The sequence below is a fragment of the Camarhynchus parvulus genome, chromosome 1A (genome assembly GCF_901933205.1).
Source record: "Camarhynchus parvulus chromosome 1A, STF_HiC, whole genome shotgun sequence".
Classification (NCBI taxonomy): domain Eukaryota; kingdom Metazoa; phylum Chordata; class Aves; order Passeriformes; family Thraupidae; genus Camarhynchus; species Camarhynchus parvulus.
This window is the reverse complement of record NC_044586.1, coordinates 4,354,974-4,375,142: the sequence shown is the minus strand read 5'-3', so window position 1 is coordinate 4,375,142 and position 20,169 is coordinate 4,354,974. Positions and strand designations below refer to the sequence as shown.

The following is a 20,169-nucleotide window of genomic DNA, read 5'->3' as shown; positions in this document are numbered from 1 at the left end:
GGCTCCATTGGTACAGCAAGGAAGTTTGATTTCTACTATGATGGGGACAATCTCTAGAATGCACCTCCTTTCATCCTTTTTGGTTTTTTTTCTTCTTAATTCATGAAGCAAACATTTGATTTCTGGAGAGCACATATGCAGCAGCAGAGTTAACAGAACAGTGGAGGCTGTTGGAGTGGTACATCAAAATGACATTTCTAGCTCATGCACCAGCATGTGAAGTTTTACACGGAATGCTCATGACTCCCCCTCAGAACTGAAGGTCCATCTTAACCTCAAAACTGGCACTGCTTAACACAGTAATGAAAAACTACAGGCAATTTCAAAGGCAAAAAGCAATTACATCCCTCCAAAGAAGGAAATTTTACATAGATCAGAACTGGTTTGTGCTTGTAGTTCTGTGACCCTACCATTTAAATGTCATCTACTCTGCCCAAATATCATTCACAATTGAATTTTCTAAATTCATCAGCTATAACAAGTTTTTAGCTGCAGATGGTGGAGTAGGAAGCAGAAGAAGCATGTGAGGAAAAAATGCAGAACAAGTCCCTAATGTAGACTAACTCATTGTAATTTTGAGACCAGGAAAATGCAGCTCAGAACAACAATCCAGGTCTGTTTGTCATGGTGAGAACATCACAGAATAGGCTCTTAAGAGTCTTGAGGAAGGCAGGTCACCTCCTTGTGTGCAGTCCTCAGAAAAGACAACAGTCCAGCTAGAACATGAGACACAGGATTTGGCTACAAAACTTAGCACTTAGTAATTTTCTGTCTTTTCATCACACCAAAACATCCCACCACACAGCAGATCTACACCAAGCAGAGGAACCAAAGCCCATCAAGACTCTTGTCACACTATGGGTCCCTGCTCTCCCATGGGTGTGACTGCCTTGGTCACAGAGCACAACAAAGACCTCTGGCCTGCAGCAAGCCACACAAAACAACCTCCTCAAGACACCAAACTCTGTGAAGCCACAATGCTGAGAGCACAGCTATCCAAAGTCAGCTTTGCCAAGGCAGCAGAATACCTAGCAAGGAGGTGCTCAGCAGGTCATGCTGTCTGTGCAATGTGTGCCCTGCACTCCAAGCAAACCACAACATAACAGCAACATTTAAAATAAACCCACAATACAGAAAGAGCCTGAAAAGTAGTACTTGGCAGTGACAGATGGCACATGCCACAGAGCTCCCCAAATGGCTGTTGTATTTGAGCTTGCTAAATCTATTCATTCCACTGTCCCCCAAGTCTGTATCCCCTGCAGCATCCCTCTTTCGGAACCAGTGGAGGGACAAGGGGGAGGACAAAGAAAAACTCAGAAACCTGAAGTTTGTTTGGAATTTATTCCCTTGAACATTTCACACAGTTGAACAAAAAATATCTCCATTTCACGGCAACAGGGAAACCACGTGTTACATAATTCAGAGACACACACACCCAAAACAAAAACAAGTTAAAAACAGCTGCATAAATCAAAGTTTTCAAAGGGACTATACAGCGGAGACATGAAGCCTTTCTGAGCACTAAATCATCTCACTTGAACATTACCTGTCACTGAACTTATTTTATGCACAGTCCCTCCTTTTCTCTGAGGGAAGCAACCTCAAAATAGTTGAGAATTCCACTTTTCAAAAAAACAGACATTTTAATTCTGCTATTAAAAAAAAATCCAACTCTTTCACACAAACTTAATACTATTTTTCTAAGACACAAAAACATTCAATGGAGCTCTTAAAGTGCCCAGAAAAATTCATATCACCCTTCAGAATATACACATACAAACAACAAATATTCCAGTGGCACAAGTCTACAGGTCTGAAAGCTAGAGAGAGAGAGGAGGAGTTGGGAGCCCAGTAACTCCCAAGAAAAAGTGTTCTTAGCAAGATCCAGCCCTGAGTACAAACTCAGCACACTGTTGTTTTGTACATCTTTCTCAGTCCTCAAAACATTTTTCAGGATTTTTCAGTGAAACTCCATCAGGCCAGCTGCATCTCCTACTCATAAGAACAAATAACCTTTCCACCACATCTTTTCCTTTGCAAATTTTCTGGGCTTCAAATTGCCAATCCTTCAGCATTCTCCTTTCCTTTATGCCAAAGCCACCCAAATCCTGATAAGAACACTGAAAAGGAACATGATGGACTGGGAACAGTCAAGCACTTATCCTAACAGATTCCTGGCTTGTTACTGAGAGATGATTCACTGGGCACTGAACCCTGGCTCTAATCAGGCAACCTGTACACTCTCCTCAGCTTCCAAAAATACAGGGTCTGGTTCTTAAGTCTGTATTGTTAATGTTCCAGAGAGAAGTCAATCTTCCATCAGATCTCTCTGCAGCTGAATGATACCCCAGAAAAGGGTTCAGAATCCTGTGCCATGTCCTGCTAAACACACCACCATGGCTCCTCCAAACAGAACAGACAATATTCAAGGCACGCTAGTCGAGGAAATAGCTTTCATCCCAGTTTGGTGGTGCGTCCAGAAATATGAATGTTTTCCTTTTTCTTTTTTATTTTTGGCAGGGAAAAGATTTGTAATATTTGTATATTAAAAATATATATTTGTAAACCTTCATTGGTTTAAAATGAAGGCACCTCAAACAGAATGTCACGTCACAGAATTTGTTTGCTGTTATCTTCCATAATTTAATGTTTAAACTAGACCAAATTAAAACAAGAACAAAACCCAAAGGTGAATAGTAATGAAAAGAAGTGACCAAGTAGAGGATTTCATAATGATGTTTGTTTGCACAGCAAACAAAGCAGTATTGCTTTGAGCTAAGCCATTTTCACAAGTAAGGCATGTTCAATGTATGCAGAACAGTGAAGAGGCAATGCTTCTGAACAATAGAGGCAATGTTTATGAACAAGAAGCTTATTCCTAAACAGAAATATATATTTGTGTTTTGTCAGACACAAAATTGAATTGTGTGCAAATAATATTGGAGGCATTCAAAAATACTTATACTTGGTACAGACACTTAAGATCCTTTTCCAAATGTGGTTCAGATAATTTACTTTAAAGGACACGCCACTTAGAGGAAACAGCCACTCTTTCCCAGCTCTCCAGGTCAGCAAAAGAACTTCCTCATGTATATTGCTTGCTATATACAACAGTACTTGTTTAAGGGTCTGCTGTGAAGGGCTTTGCTCTGAATACTTCTCCCTGAAAACCATTAAGGCACATCCATAGGAGGATTTTAACTTTTCAGACTGCATACCTATTATCATAAACACTATGTATTTATGTGATATTAAAGCACAAGTCCTAGTACCTCTAATTTGTATTGCATTTGAGTTTTTCATACTATTGCTTATGTTTGATTTCTTAATCTTTCACAGGTCAAGTAACTAAAGCAAAAGATCTCATGACTTGCCTTTTATTGCTGTACAAGTATGAGTTTCCCTAGGCAGTCTTTCCTTTATCAACTTCCTATTGCTGATAGGGACAGAAACGCATTGTTGTGAAAACATGAGCCTGAAATGGGAAATATTTTACAACAAAACATTGCTGGCTAACATCACCCCAAGCAGCATATCATAAAGCTGATAGGGGCAAAGACTGTTCCAAGTCCATCTGTCAAGAAAGAGCTGAAAATTTGGAAACATTCTTACAGACCTTTAGAACACACAGAAGAACAGCATTTGCATTAAAAGCACATTAAAACCATATAAAGTACTGTAAATTATATTTAAAAAAATTCCAAGACACAGCAGTTACAGATTATCAAAGGGAGAGACAGTTGAAAAGCAAAAGGTTTTTGTTCAGTTGTTTTTTTTTCTTGGCAATAGCAGCGTTTTGGCACAAAGGCAAATGCAGAAAATAGAGAAAAACAGGCAGACAAGGTACAGAGAAAGTTACAGAATCTACAACAAGCATGCCACAGTTCAGCAGGACCAAAAGCACAGTAAGAGCTGTCCCCAACTTCCCTTTCCCAGAGAGAATGGCAGCCACTGCTCAACGCTTGTTGCCACTTCCCCCACTGAAGGGTTCCAGTTTGGCCATAACCTCCCATGGGAGCAGCAGGGCAGACACCACATGGGCTCTGTGCAAACCCCTCACAAAATGGGTGATTCCAGCTGAGTGCTGAACAAACCTCAACCTGCTGATCACAGACTGTGCCCTGCAATCATTGCTCTACAAGGGACAGACAGAACTCACCCCATGCCAGCCAGCACTGTGGCCACCCAGGCAGGGACTGACATTTTTAGCAAGGTTAATCCGTGCCAAACAGGTTAGTGACAGCACAAGAAAGGGCTTGTTGTGACCAATCTCACCTCATCTGGCTAAACCTGCTGAAGGCTACTCTGTGGTTGAATATATTTTAAGCATTAAGCTGGCTAAAAAAAGGTTTGGTGATATATCAAAGGGGGCAGTGAATGTAGGGAGAAAAACCATGCAATTCACATCCATTTGGGATTTCATGGCAACTATGAAAAAGCAGGTCTTGCATAAGTCAGCATAAAGCTCCCTGAAAAAAAGCACTTTTGGTAGCTCAGGGCTGAATTTAACTCTCAGGTATAAAATTTTTAAATGGCTGCCTTTTTGTATATTCCACAATGGATGTTACCGTTGTATACCTTTTCTTTGCCTTCTAAGCTATATTTGCATCTCCACCAAATATCAAACCTGAGCATGTTACACGTTTTTCTGCTTTTACTTAATCCTTTTAGAGGCAACTAGCATCTACACCAAAACCTATCTCACTACTGAGCATTAGTTCAGGCCTCAGGGCCTGAAACTGCTATTGTCAAATTCCATTTGGTGGTCTTGCCCTAAAGGAAGTAAAACACTTTCAGATGTATGACCTGTACTAGGGGAGTGACCAGATGGATGAAGTGGAGGCTAGGAAACAGATCCCTGCCTCTGTCTTCATCTCACACAGGTTTTTGCTCGAGGTATTTTGTCTAGGCTACAGTGAAAGCTTGCCAGAAGGAATATACACAAATAGTTTAAATTCAGGAGTTACACTGAGATGTAATCTTACAGACTCCTGTTCTTCCACTGTATAGGTAAGCTTGGTAGTTCAAAAAGGTATGCTTTTTGAAACCATAAATAACTGCAAAAGCCACCACAGGTTTCCTGACCTAGCTACCCAGCAGGAAGGGAAGCTGAAGGTAGGTAGCTACAGGACATGACTGTTGCTCTAACAGAGAACTGACCTGCCCTCAATGCCACTGTGGATTGTTTTTAAAGTACATCGCATTTTGCTTCCTCCTACCTCTTAACCATTGCTAAGTCAGTATTTCCAAGAGTTACTCAAATCATACTGCACAAAGAAAACAAAACTCAGCCACTACTGCTATTTTTTAGCACAACAGAGGCACTGCTCACCTCTTCTACCCTGAATGTACTCGTGCCATGCACACATGAGACTGCATCACAACACCCTGTCTGAAATACCAGCTATGCTGAGCATGTCTAATGTACTCAGGGCACTGCAAGGGGCAAAGCTTTAAAAGGTCCAAAAGCTCTGAACATTATGCTACAGTTATACATTGCTCTAAAAAGCAGAAAGCAAACAGAAGGAGCCCTAGATTTCAAGTTTTGCCATTAGACAAAATGGTGTCTGCTCCATCTTACCCCTCTGGAAGTACTACAGTGCTGCTACAGGATTGTGCCACCACTACAGGAAGAGGCAGCTGAGTTATAGCGGATTTTTGTCTGACTTATAGAAGTTTATCACAAACGATGCCCTATTGTTTGCTCTACTTAGTGATCATTTAGGTGCTACTTGCTGAATGTTCCTTTGTAAAAGCAAGTAAATTTGATTTGTTGGAAGGACTAAACCAAAAGAGATTTTCTGGCAGCAGTTGCTGTGATAAACTAATTGATAAATGTAATTCAAATCTCCTCCTTCCAATTATCATCACCTACAGCTTCACTCCACAAAACCCCTTATGCTCACATCAGTTGTGCTGTGTATCAATAAATATTTTTTCTATTAATCTTTAAGAATATGCTCCAAACTACAAAAAACCAATTTTTTTCACTTTCAGAGAAAGTAGTTTTAAATCTATCCACTTATGCAAAAAATGCTGCAGTTCACACATCTGTCCATAGCATTTTGCAAATATTATTCTTCCCTACCCTTTTCTTATTTTGCCATATGGAAATTGCACACACACAAAAGAGGAAATCTTGAAAGTAACTACACTCCAAAAATCAACACACTATGGATAAATTTCTGTCAGATTGCATTCAGTTATAATCTTAGAAACACTTGTATAATAATATAAAGTCAAAGAACACCATGATTTTTATCTGCTCCTGTGTTGTTAAGGTCTCTTCTCAACTGGCACTATGCAAACATTCTTTTCTCAAAGAATTGCTCTAAGTTCCCTTTCTAAAAGCAGCTGATTTAGCTTATTCATAGTCTTCTGGAACAAGTACTAGAATTAATATGTCTTCCTTTTTCTGACATCACAAAATGAGCACTTGGGGGCTGGGCAAACGAGCATTTGTAGCACAGACACTTCTCTCATGTTAGAAGGAATTAGAATTTCAAGTTAAAAGGGAAAACTATGTCACAGAAAGACACACACATTCACCACCCCATTTCCAAAGCCACAACCAGAAGCAGCACAGATGCTGGCAGAGGGAAGAGCACCATGACCTGCCAGCACCACAAAATTCAAGGGGTTTAAGGAATCCAATCCCATTAGCTGTCAGACACCCAGAATTCCAAAGGAGACACAATCCAAAGATAATGGGATCTTTCCCATTCAAGTACCAGATTAATAGAGAAGCTTGGGAAAATGAGAAACCACACCCAGAATTCAGGAAAACACAGAAATCCAGTTTGTGAGCTATTCCAGTGTGTCATAAAAACTTTTAATTTCACTGACATTGAGCTGCATACATTACAGGGCTCTTTATCTGGGCTGACTCAGAGGAGACCCTCAACTGAGCATCTGTGTTTTCCTGGTATTCTTTCAAACAATGTCCTTGAAAGAACTGAGAACATCTAGGCCCCAAAGCCACAGTGCAAAATAATATATTGAGATTTCCACGTAGCACACAAAATTCACAAGGCACCGCAAAAACCAAACGAGTTATACAGCTCAAAGTTGGGTGACATTAACTCTCACTGGTCAGCAGGCTGCCCACAGAATTCCCCTAGGATCTGCCCGAGAACTTCTGACTGGACATAGAGAAAGGGAACCCCAAATGCCAGCAGCTGACACATGAAAAAGGAGTCCAGAGGGTTCTGGGCTACGTGGTGCCCAATGGAGGAGACTGTGCTGTGCAGGCGCTGGCTCAGCACCCTAACTCTGCCCACGAGGCCGAGCGAGAACTGCACCACCCTGCCAAAGAAGGAAGCGGAGCTACCTGGGGCCCTCTCTGCTGAGGTGGGGAGGCTGCTGGCCCGTCCACTCCCATCGCTGGCCATGGCGTCCTGCACAGGTCCTTTGGTGTCCTGGAAGAAGGTGGGGGAAGTTAAATTCATATTAAAATTGGAATTGCTGTTTGTACTGAACAGCTGAGCAAGGAATTGAGATGCCCCACAACCATCACACAAGGTGAGATCTAAAAAACAAGCACGCTCCTTCTCAATTTAAGGCTTTATTAAAACAAACTGGATAGTCAAGAAAGTCAAAGCTGTAAGAGCCCTCAAGTCTGCTCCTCTGGGAAATAAAACAGGTACCATTTTTAGTCTTTATTTTTGGCAGGAAGTATGGCACATATTGGGATGGATCTGCTATCCTTCCAAAAAGGAGTACAGCTCCAGCTTGTACTAATAAAACCTGAGAATCAGGCAGAAGGACAGGCACCACTGCTTGCACAAAGGAAAATATAATTTAAGGGACAAGGGCAGCTTGCAGCATGCAAGCTTAACAGAACTTAAGAAACCAGCATGTAGATTGCTCAGAGTATGTGAAAATACTGAAAAGGGGCTCGAGGAGAAAAATTAGTGGCCTTGGATTATAACGACAAAAGCTGAGGGACTTTTCTGTATTACACAGTGTCTCTTCATCCTATAATTACAGCACAAATTCTTCTATAATGATAGTATAGGAAAGAGGATACTCTGTCTTTTCATGCAGGTTCCTGTTAACACACAGCAGACCTTCAGAAATGAAGGTATGTGATCTTCATAGCTTATGCAAGAGGGGTGGAATTTTATGTTGCAAAGGAAATGCAAACAATTTGTTTCATCTTAAGTAAAACCATGAAGAAACAAAGCAAAACCAGAACTGGTAACATTATTCATTTAGTCTCAGCATACACTGAGAAAGTATTTCAGCTGACAAGAAAAGCAAATCAAAATTCTGTTTTGAACAGGATAGCACATAATTTGATAATAAGTACCGTGAAAAGAGCAGTACTAAGCAGAGGACTTGCTTGTAAATAAGATTTAGTTGAACTGTAAGCTTTCATGATAGATAAAGCAACTAAATGCACCCTGAATTTTTCTACTTTCTGAAAAAAACCCAAACCATCACACATATTTTGTGAATGTTAAGAATCCAAATCTATTAACATGGCATTTTAGATGAAAATAATGAGTTACCTTTCCTGACAGAGGACCCACTGCTGGCCTCTTCCTCTGAGCATAACCAGAGACTCTGTAACAGTAGTGAGGTTTACAGTAGAATTTACCTGCAGATAAAACATAAATGATGGTCAGCAACAGGAACACAGGAATTTAGCACAATATAAATGTCCATCTCACTGCAACTTATTTTCTGCTGCCACTCCCGTTGCTCTGTCTAATTTCTTCACTATATGCAGAGGCAAACACTGGCTGAAGTTTTAGCTCCAGCCCTGCTCTCTCCCCTTGTAACTAGGCTCTTTTCCATTGGGTGCCTGACAGCCATTTAGTTTAAAATCCTATCAAACACCAAAGCAAAGCTGTGAGGCTTGTGTGGTATCACATGCTAACAATGCGGCAGTGTGTGAGGAACAAAGAAACCATCACATGAAAAGCTGGCAGAAGCACTTTTGGAAAAAGCAAGAATGAATACAACCAGCAGAGGAAAGTGGGAGAGGACAGTGTTAACTCCCAAAGAACCATCTCTCAAAATGCACAGTGGCTACTTGTAGAAAGGACAATGACTCATTTTCACAAATAAGACCTTTTGTGATCCTGCTGGTTTTACTAACACCCCAGAAGTCTAGAGAGATTTTTCACTGGTATCTGAGCACTGCCAGGAAGACAAAGCAGCATTAGCAATTCCATCATGCAAATACTACTGGTACTAATAAAAGCAGCAAGCTGATGCCTCATAATTATCTTCCACTGTACCTTTGTCAGTGTATCCTGCTTGGCATATGCAGCCCATAGCACTCTCCACTGCCATCCCATTCCCAGAGCTTTGCCAATGCATTCCCAACACATATTCTGACCTCTACCTCTAGCTTCTCTGTGCTGGTATTTGCAAAATACCAGCACAGAGATGGAAAAGTTGACAAACATTTTTCTAGAAATCTTTACTTCGATAAGTATTTCTTAATATTTACTCATACCAAAACCTGCTTTTTGAGATTGTCTGAAATGAACAACAACTGAAAAGCTCTTACATAAAAATTCTCAGACTCTGAAGCTTAAAACCAGACACTGACTGCAGAAGGCTGCAGAATGCTTGTCAGCCCAAACAGCCAGATGAACAGCAACAATGTGTGCATAGCTTTGGTTTTTTAACTCTCAAAGTAAACTCAGAATAAAATACAAGCCACATTTTCACAATTATTATATTAGATAGATACCACAGATTTCTGTTTAGCCACATCTGCTTCATATACACACACAACTGTTGGGCATGTAATATTTCAGAATCAATGCTATAAGCCTGTTGAAACTCCAAGCTTTGTGTTTTGCTTCACTGAGAACTGTCTGGCCATAACTGCACACACTAGCATGCCTGCAGGGGGAATCACTAAAAATCTGGTGGTAAAAACTGTTTCAGCCCATACAGCTGACAGAGCAGCTCAGTCTGTTACTGCTTAACAGACAGTCAGATATTCAGTTACTTGTGAGTGCTCAAAATAACAGCAGTGCTCAAAAAATGCTTTTCCCCAACTTTGATTTCTGACAAAGATGTTGCTTTTATATGTTGATCTCAAAATTACCACTGGCCCCTTTAAAATTGCACGCCAAGTCTGCTGACCTTCCAGACAAGCAATAAAGGGGTTTCTATTCCTTACTGGCAGTCTGGTTTGATGATTCTAAGTTTCCTCAACTCCTCATAACCCAGCAGATCCATTACTTAAAGTCATTACATAATGCATTATGAATACACAATTTTAGTTCTTTTTGCCCCTTAAACCAGATGGTGTTTACACAGCCATTTTTCTACCCAGTATATATTAAAAGATTCTTCTTAGTTACATAGAATGGATACCCATCAATTTCAATCTGCAGTAGAATATCTTGGAGTGTCATCCTGTGACATCAATTTAAAAGTTTTACTTCATCTTCACCTCAATCAGTGGGAAAAATACAGGTACTAACACTTTTTTCTTGTTATTCTCTTTTCTACACCATCATGTCTGAAATAGAATCCTTTGCACCTTACTTGTCACTAGTTTTACACCATTTTGCACTTGTTTTCCTACTGAGATTGGATTAAAGATAGGGAGCTGTGTAAGAAAATAAATGCATACCTGCTGATGTGAATCAACATTTACCTGAAATACTTTCTCAAACATTTTCTGCAGAAAATGTGACATTTTTGTCAATCAGTGCTCAAACAAAGATTGTAGTACACAGCTACCCTTACAAGGAAATGACTTGTCACGACTGATGGATGATCTTAAATTATTGCTTTCAATATGCACGCTTTGTTGATAAACAGAGTTTCACCTGCTGCCATATTGTCTGGTTTCTCAGACAGGGTATATCTGAAGCTTCCCTTCATTCTTAGCATGTTAGATTCTTTTAATTGAGGCATCAGCAAGTTTTGTAATCATATTCTTTTCTGCTTAGTCTATCAGATACAAAAAATAAGTCATTACTGAATCATTAGTAACTACTGGTACAACACTCTAACACTGACGTACCTCTACTCAACTTTAATGTTCCATATTTTCTATATAAACAGAACTTAGCTTGTAATGACCAATTATCATCAGCCCCTGATTATAAGTTCCTATTTTATTACATCTAAAATAAACATACAGAGTTGGACAGTTGTGGTACCTTCAAGAAGAACAAGCTGACCACATTTCCCTCCAACTTGTTATTTTCTCTTAAGTGCTATTAAAACACTCAGGGGTTTTATTTAAATACTGTCAGACGAGGACAGTAAAAAGTCTAGCCCTCAAACTCAGCCTGTGAAGCTTTTTAAAGCCTCCAGTTATTTGTTTACCCTGCATTCTAGCAGCTGCTAATGATGCCCTAAGTTTTAGATTCCATATTTTTCAGGTTCGGTACTGCCTTAGTGTGTAAATCTGAACTTCATATAAAGCGTTAGCAAGTTCTCTTCACAGCTTAGTCAGACAAAACAATCCTTTTCCAGCCTGGGAAGCAAGGACACCGTTGCAGCTTTGGGCCCAAAAGTGTGAACAACGGTGAAGTGAGGAAAGCAATTTTAGAGGATGGGACTTCACAACCTGAAGCTGTAATTGGACAATTAACCCCAACATGAAAATGGACCCAAACTTATAAAAGTGTGAAAACTTATGACCCGCCATCCATCTTGGGTGGAGAGATGACCAGGCTCTTGTAATGCCCAAGGTGTAACCTTTGAAGGCTTTTTTAATAAATCCCTCCTTTATTCCTTTAACTCTGTCTAGCCTCTGCTCCAGGCAGCCTCTCCAGGCACCACTACGATGTTGTATTAACTCCTATGAGTTTGTCTGCTCTGCTGCTGCCATGACCTGGCCATAGGAAATCCCCAAAGCTCCAACAGCTTGAGAGATGGTGTCTGGGGAACAGAAGTCACCCTCTTCCCTAACTCACCAGATAATTTTTAAGTGACAAAAGATGTCCCAGGCCAGGAGGAGCCTGGTGAGCAGAGGGCCGTTCCCTTACCGTCTTCGATGTCGTAGGCGTAGGAGGACAGGCGCAGGGTGGTGGCGCAGTACTCGCACTTGAAGCAGCTGCGGTGGAAGAACTTGCCCTCAGCACTCAGCCTCTCCATCACATACACCCGCTTGCGGCAGAAGTAGCACACGTCGCTGCCTCCCAGGTTCTGGGGGAACTCCTTCTTGAGAGAGCCCTGGACACAAACAGGGATGGCTGAATTTGTGTGTGTCCAGCCTCACCGAGATCACACACCCAGGTCATGTTTTATCTCTTCGTTTATGTGGATACAGGAGCACTTGGATGCTGCTGCAGTTCTTGGACACAACTCACGTTTGTTTTAACCAGGACACCAAAAACTAACCTTGTTGTCCAGGAAAAAGGCTCCTAGGATGCCATGCCTACATATATCAGGAGTAAAACAAGTTCTGGGTAGATGAGTGGACACCAGTACTATTAATGATGACCCTGAAATCAGTGACTTAAGGAGGCATATGAAGAAAGGCAAAACCATAAGAACACCCTCAAGCAGCAATTCTTATACCTACATTACCAAAACCAGTGTCACCTCCAGAAAGCAGCAGTGCAGAAGTGTTATGAACAGTTTTCTCAAGTCATTATGCCCAGTCTTTGGACCCTGCCATTAGGTTAAAATGTTTGGCAAAGGAAACGAGGACAGGAGTGAGGGTGGATGGAGAAAGGGAAACAAAAATCTCTCACAAAGCTATGACAAATTCCATCAGTGGTGTAACAACTCACAAAACTGGTGGACACTCACAAAACTTGAGATCTACACAACATCTAAGCACAAACACACTTCATCTCTGGCACATTGTCTTACCAGTTCCTTCTTGTCTAGAAGGGTTTTGGGTTGCTCTTTCCTTTGAAGCTGATTGGCTATCTGCTCAGCCAATGAGCTCACTCCGCCTGTGTACATCTTTATGTACTTCTACCAGATGGGTTGAATAAAACAAGAGTGATGTGAGGAAAGAAAAAAAGAATCAAATTAAAAAAAATAACTAGAACGATGAGATGTTAGGTGGTGAAAAGGTGCAGAGAGGTCAAATCATGCCAAGACAGTGGACAAATAAAGTGACAAGTAGTAATAGCAAAGCCAGTGTCATCAGAAATCACCAGTACAATCCAGGATCACCTGTAGGAATGGACAGGAAGGCTTGCATTTTGCATTTTTAAAGTATTCCAGAAATACTATGATGATGAACGGAGCAGATCCTGTTTTCATCTGTGGGGTATTTTGTCCCTGGAAACTTGAGTATAGACACTTCTAAAAGATGAGGCTAAATATAGGTTAGATTTTAGGTTCCAGGTAAAATCGACATCAGAAACAAAGATCTTTTAGAAGGCATGTTACCAAGTCTAATGCAACATGCTGATTTACAACAGTATATTTGTGTACTTTGCACCTGGACAGAATTAATTTACAGAGCATTCACAGAGCAGGGAGAAGTCCTTAACTAAAGAACTCACAGTGAGTCAAAAGTATTAATTCTTCCAGTGCTAAAAATACACAGAGGTTTAGATGGAAAAAAACATGGAAGAGCCTTCATCCAGTGCATTAAAGCCATACCTGCATACATCTGGAACATATATTTGTTCAACCCTGAACATGGTTTTATGACTTGGCTTTTCTCCATCATGGGCACAGACTGACTCCATAACCCTGGATATCTAAAAACCCTCCAGTATTTTCAGCAGTCTAGGCAAGTTGGCTGTTACCTTAGACGGTGCCAAATGAGTGTCTGCAAGCCAAATTCAATCACTGCAGGAGTGGAGAAAGTGTTTTTCACAGGAAACACAACCACTGGCAATAATTACATGGTTAAGAAAATGAGGTGGTTACATCCATGTTAGCTCAATCCCACTGCAAACGGCACGGATTTGACTCGGAGCAGCAAAGACCACGCCAAGCAACTTCCCTTTTCCACACTAAGCAGCATTATGAATGTTTCTAGCTGGATTCTCAGCTAATACAGGATCAGAGAGCCACTCAGCTTCTAGCAAGTGGGAAATGCCAAGGATAACAAAAGAAAGTTGTATCTTAAAGCCCCCTTTACTTATAGCAAAACTTGCTTGAAGCACAGTAGTTATTTCCCTCAACTAATAACTAATTTAATCTGTGTGGTTATTAGCCTTTTAGGAATGTTTAAAACCTCCACAAGTTCAAACATGAGAACAGCAGGAAGCATCAGAGAAACCGAAATTCAGCACAGAATGGGTACTTCTTTGGGGAAAAAGATTATGAAAATGAAGTGCTCAGCCAGAGATTACTGCTGCTGTCACTACAATCCTAATTCCTTAAGCTCTCTGTCACTGCAGTAATGAGGGGAGGATTTATTTCTACCCAGAAAGAATTTATACCTGTCTATTGATTCCATTCCAAGAGATAGAACACTTGCAATATTTCTACATGCAAGAAATAACAAATGATTTGTCTTTGAGTCTCCCAGGTTCCATGTGTTTCCAAGTTCCACATACATATGTGTAGAGTTGCTTTTCAATGACACATCTTGTCAAACATTACATTTAAAATGGTGCTCACCTCTAAAATTTTATTCAGCATTGATTTTTAATTGGCAATCATAATAATTTGGCCAAGAGTTTTCCGTTTCCTCTGAATGATCAGAGCTTTTGAGGCTTTTTGAGTTTTCTTAGAAGAGAGATCAAGCATTTTCCAGGGGAAAAAACTTCCTTCTAGCTGAACCAGGTTTCCCCTGATCAAGTTTTGATTTCAAAACTTCAACTGCAGATCCTTCAGGATCTTCAAAATTCTACCAGCACATAAGAAGTTCCATGCTAAAAAAATGAATATGTTAGTATGTTAACTGACAGTACCTTGGACTATTTGGTGTGAGAAATTTACTTGCTGAATTTTTAATTTGGGGTTGTGTGTTTCTGATTTGTTTTGCTTTTTGCCTACATATCACATCTGGCCTAATTATGGGCATTGAGTGAAGCATTTTATGTTTCTTTCCATGGTCTTCCAGACTTACAACATTCTGCAACATTTTCAAAAGGAGGCAAAGAACCTGCTCCAGCTTAGGTCAAATCAAATTCCTGCTGTTTATGCAGGACAACTGTAACTAGTTCAAATTCTCAGTGATCTTTCAAAAAGCCAAAGCACTTTTTATTTCACACTGTCCATTAACCACATATGCACAAACACATTCTGTTGTTTAGCCCAAAACTTCAACAAAAGCAGCAAGCAAAACCAGAAAGCTTCACTGCAAAGCCAGAAGGACTATCAGCGCTCAAAACCCCTGGTTTGAGTGAGAGATGCACCACAAACTTCCCACAGACACCATTTAGTTTCAAACTGCTTTAGGGCTGGCAACACCCGAGTTGTGCTGGGCACAGGCGGCCTCTGGCATCTCCTTTGTGCACAGATAAGCACAGAGGCTCTGCAGGTGGAGCAGTGCCAGCCTGGCTGTGTCCTGTGAGTGTCCTTGGCAAGCAAAGGCAGCTGAGTGCACCTGGAGTGCTCAGGTGAGGGCTACCTGGCGCAGGGAGTCGGAGGAGGGTGAGGAAGGGCGGTTGGAAGAGCGGAGGCTAAGGGAGAGCTCCCATTGGTCAACAAAGAATCGGCGAGACGGCTCCGTCTCGGGCTAAAACATAAAATAAACATCAACATAATCATACATGTGCTCTTCTAAGAGAGAAAAGAAAACAATAAAAAAATCCCACCCAGGCTTTTCTGGCTACTATCAAGAACAATTTTTAAGGACTCTTACAGGAAAACTTTGAGAAAAATACCCAGGGTATCTTTATTTTCTCCCTAGTGAGGCAGAGTAGCTATTCCAAATTTGCTCTTTATTAGGTTTTACATTATTTAGGACCATTTGGAAGCAGTTACCTACTTCCACAGATGTCCAACCTCCTGTAATTCAACCAACTAAGCCACTGGCAAGGACCCCAAATCAATTTCCTCTGCTCCTTCTCTATCTCCCATTGTTCTCTATTACTGGCCCAAGGCACTAAGATCATCTTTCAGGCCATGTGAGACCTCTTCTTCATTTTAACTATATAAACCAAAAGTCTGCACTCCTGGGGGACAGAAGAGAAAGAAGTTAGCTTGTATGTATTTCCAGTAATTAACAGCAAATTTCCAACCTAAAATTTACTGTAAACAAATTAGAAACACTGAACAGAATAAAGAATGTATCAATATAAAATAATCTGCTGATCTTGATTATCAAATGGCAAAGAATAAATCACAGACTGAGAATCTGCATCCTTCTGAAACCGGTTCCTCAGAGAAGAACCCAAAATTTGGTCTTCTAATATGTTCTTGTCATTATTTCTACAAATGATTATGTCCATTCTCCAATAAATACTTCATATAAGTAGGAAAAAAGTTGGAAGTATCAGACAAACAGCACTGGCAGAAACTGTGCATTCCTAAAAATTATAGTCTGGAAAGAAAAAAAATATACACATTACAAATAACTGGCTTTCTTTGAAAAATAAATTATGGTTTTAGTTATAAAAAGGAAAACTAAATGTCATGTAACTGCATGACCCATGAAAATAGCTACTTCTAGCCACTTGGAAGAGGCTAACCTCAAGATTAAATTTACTGAGCAAAATGCAAAAGAGCTTGGCTTCCACAATTTCCCCAATTTATGGAAATATAATTGTTCTTACAAAAATTTTCTGTAAATCAACATTTAATCAAGTTTCTTCTCTGAAAAAGTCCTTACTTTGCTAAGCCTTCCCTCTCAGTATTTTTCTTATTTTCTTCTCTTAAATCCCACATCATAATCCATCATTGCTTGCAGTGTTCCAACATCTGTTTCCTTTTTCCTCTCTGCCCTACCCACTTCATGCTTTCCTCTACTTTGTGTTCTCAGTGTCTCCTCCCTTTCAATTCTGCATGATACAGAAATTAGACAATTTCCAAAATAATTTCTATCGTTGCATCTCCATGCTGAAAAGGAGCTTAAAAATTGCCAGAGAGCACTACAAAAGTTAGGAGCAAAGTATTTTGGTCTAGATCTTTATTTCTAGATTATCATTTTAACTGAATAAGGAAATGCACACGACCACTGTGGGCCTTGCTTGAGATATTAAGTCATGGAACCCATTAACAAAGAGGTACCACTTTGTTTAATGCAGTCTTCTTATTCAGGCCTTCATAGCTAAAATTTCAAATCTAGCCAGAGGTTTGCTGTTCCTTCTTGGAGATTTTACCATCAGAAAAAGATGGTATCCCAAAAAACCCCAACAATATGAAGTGACCTAGATGACACAAAATTCTTTTTAGTAGGGCTTGCAAAAGTTATGCCCACCAGCAAAAGTTCTGGGACTGTTTATGCTCCAGCTCAAGAAGACAGCTTGATTTGGGATGGTTAACTCAAAACAGTTAAGTTATGAAAAAAATCACTTCTGTAGATGGTGCTTTCCAAAAAAGCACTCTGCAGTTTGCCAAGCACTGCTGAAGATAACTGAAAACAGAGAGCAACCAAAGAAACCACAGTTCAAACTGGCATGCTCCCATAGCCCAAAGACAACAGACTGGGGAGAAAATTAGGCACAAAAATGAAACAAAACAAAAGTGTACACTGCAATCAAAGACAATCTGCACAAACTGCCAGGTCTACCATTGGAAACAACTGCACAGGAAGGATGGACACACGAGTAGTACTACAGAGCCAGGGATTAAGCTTGGAAAATGTGAATATTCTTGCTTCCAGAAGCAAGTAAAATTCGCGAGGGACTGACTGCTAAATGACCACTGTCAGATGACTTGATCCAGAGCCCAGCTGGTTTTCAGCATTTATTCTGAAGTTTACTGGCTGCTTTTTACTTCATTGTTTATATCCTGTTTTGAGGAACAGAAAGGGTCACTCACCAAACAAGGAGACAGCTAAGAAAAGGCAAGTCAAATAAAGACACTACAAATAAAGACAAAAATAGTCTTGATGGCTGTTTTAACCACATAACTGTAGAGCAGTGGTCATCATATTTTGGTGATTTTTTTTCCTTTTTCTGCCCCAAGATTTCACCTGTACCCAGAATCCCCCAGTGCTCCAGGACACCAGATAGGCAGGGCTGTAGTCACCTGATGCCTCAGTGCACGTCTGGACTCCAGGAGGGCAGCCAGCTGACATGCCCTTTGCTCAACACTCATGGGCACATGGTCATGAGAAAATAAACGAGGAGATCTCTGCGAGACGAGGAAGGAGGCAGGACGTAAACAAACCAGCACAAAAACGAAGGGACACCAAAATGCCAGCCAAAAGGTATGACATTCACATGCACAACAGTAACAGAAGCTCTCATGTGAAAACTGGGGGTTTTTCCCCCCCAGTGTGTACTTTTCTAATGAAGTGCTACATTTTGACCCTCAGGGACAAAAGAAAAATGGTTGCATTAATTGTTATTCATAACTCTTCCTAGGACTGCTGCAGCCAAAATCAAACAAGCACATAGCCTGCCTCTCTGGCATTACCATCAAAAAATAATTTTAAAATGTGGTTTTGTCATGCACCAATGGCCTTATTTGTCAGTTTATTTCCCCATAGTTCTGCATTCTCAAGGATTTCCTTTACATATCTCAACCTGCACCTATTTGTTTCTCAGATTTTGTGTACAGAAACACAATTTGAGGGAATGTATTTCGGTTCTCATAAAGAATTAATTAATTTCTTAAAGATGGTGGTATATGCAAAGAAAATACTCCACATGCCAAAGAGAGCATGTTTAATGAGCCTGTCTAAATAAAGCAAAGAACTGCAATATCAAACACTCACAGAAGCTGCCAGTTTTACTTATGCAATTTCACTGTCCTACTTGTTCTTATTGCACTACCATGTCAATACACCCTAGGCACAACATTTGACACCTCTGCTATTCTGGTATATCATATCAATGCTCCTAAAGTGTTGTGTGGTGCACTTGGTGACATGGAAAAAGACCTGGCAGGTGGCCTGCTATATAAGTCAGGACTATCACTGCAGTACCACACAGCCTTCAGCTAATTTGTTTGTGGAATACAAAAGTAAATGGACAGGAACTACAAACATGTGCATCAAGAAATCTGGGGTTGATCTGTCAAGAATGCCAGGGTGCAGCTCTGTATTACTAACTGTCCTCCAATGCAGAACAGAAAATTGGGTTCACACCCAGTTTACAGGAAACACTCTTCCCATTCAGATGCATTAATAATACTCTCTACTTTCAAGCTGCTTTCTGTTCCACCTACTCCTTCCTACTAGATCATTTTCACTAAAACTGGGGTCTGTTATGAAGCTGTGGGCTTCTGTGTCATTGCAGACACGTGTATTCATTTTCTACTGCCTGTCAGAAAACATTCAGCCCACAAGAGGCTTTTGTTAGAAGACATTCTGGAAGTTGCAACAGTTTTATTGCTGGCTCCCATTTATGACTTAATTCATTCAAAGCCTGTACTGGAATGTCAATTAATTTGTCAATATGAATTCAAATCAACCGGTCCTTTTGAGTGCCTATCTTTTATTTTCCCATGCTTCTGTATAATACTGAGCCATTCAGACACACTGTTGAATATTTCATTGTTAAGAAAGCTTCAAAGTCTCTATACTAAATAATGCCTCATCATTTTTCCTTTTACTTTGGCCTGTAGGAGGCAAGATGGAATGCCAGTTGTTTAACCATCCAGAAAGCAAGCGGTGAACACAATGCAACCACGTTCGCATCAATTAGCACAACACATTACTCTTGTTCTACTACAGCCACAGCATACTTCCCTACAGAGGTGTAAGAGACAAAGAAGAATGAGAAGAGCTCAAGTGCTCGACCTAGGGCAAAATAAAAGCATATAGCAAACTGCTGATGAAGGCTTGTTATGCATTCATGTGGGTGTCACACAGGAGGGATTGCTCCTGGCTGACTCTCAGCAGCTGCAGCGTGTTAACAGCAGCATTAGGATAAGTGTGCTTCACCACCCCCTGTATCCGACCTCTGGATTGCACACATCCACCACAGCTTTGTGTCATCAGCACCCATGCCATTTGTTCATGCTTTTTTACCCTTTCCTGTCTGGGCCTCAGATCCCCGGGATAGCCAGCACCAGGTTCCCTGAATCTCTGCAGGCAACAAATGATGAGCTTAAAAACAATCACAGACCAACTTCCTAATCAGAACACACTTTCTCTGATTTTTCTTATGATGCAGGTAGAAAAGAAGCCACAACAAGAGCAAAAGT

General features: G+C 40.5%; 1 protein-coding gene across 7 annotated transcripts in view; it reads right to left on the bottom strand.

Annotated features, from left to right (window-relative positions):
• The window catches only part of MICAL3 (microtubule associated monooxygenase, calponin and LIM domain containing 3), a 174,848-nt gene that overhangs the window by 59,715 nt on the left and 94,964 nt on the right, over positions 1-20,169 (bottom strand). For 6 of the 7 annotated variants that reach the window (XM_030960431.1, XM_030960432.1, XM_030960434.1 and 3 more), the window contains 3 exons: positions 11,976-12,162; positions 8,514-8,602; positions 7,331-7,418 (listed from right to left, as the gene is read on the bottom strand). In XM_030960431.1, coding sequence (XP_030816291.1) covers positions 7,331-7,418; positions 8,514-8,602; positions 11,976-12,162 — 364 coding nt within the window. Of the gene's footprint in view, positions 1-7,330; positions 7,419-8,513; positions 8,603-11,975; positions 12,163-12,807; positions 12,916-15,481; positions 15,590-18,045; positions 18,151-19,993; positions 20,051-20,169 lie in introns of all 7 variants that reach the window. The other variant, XM_030960437.1, reaches the window with a different exon arrangement.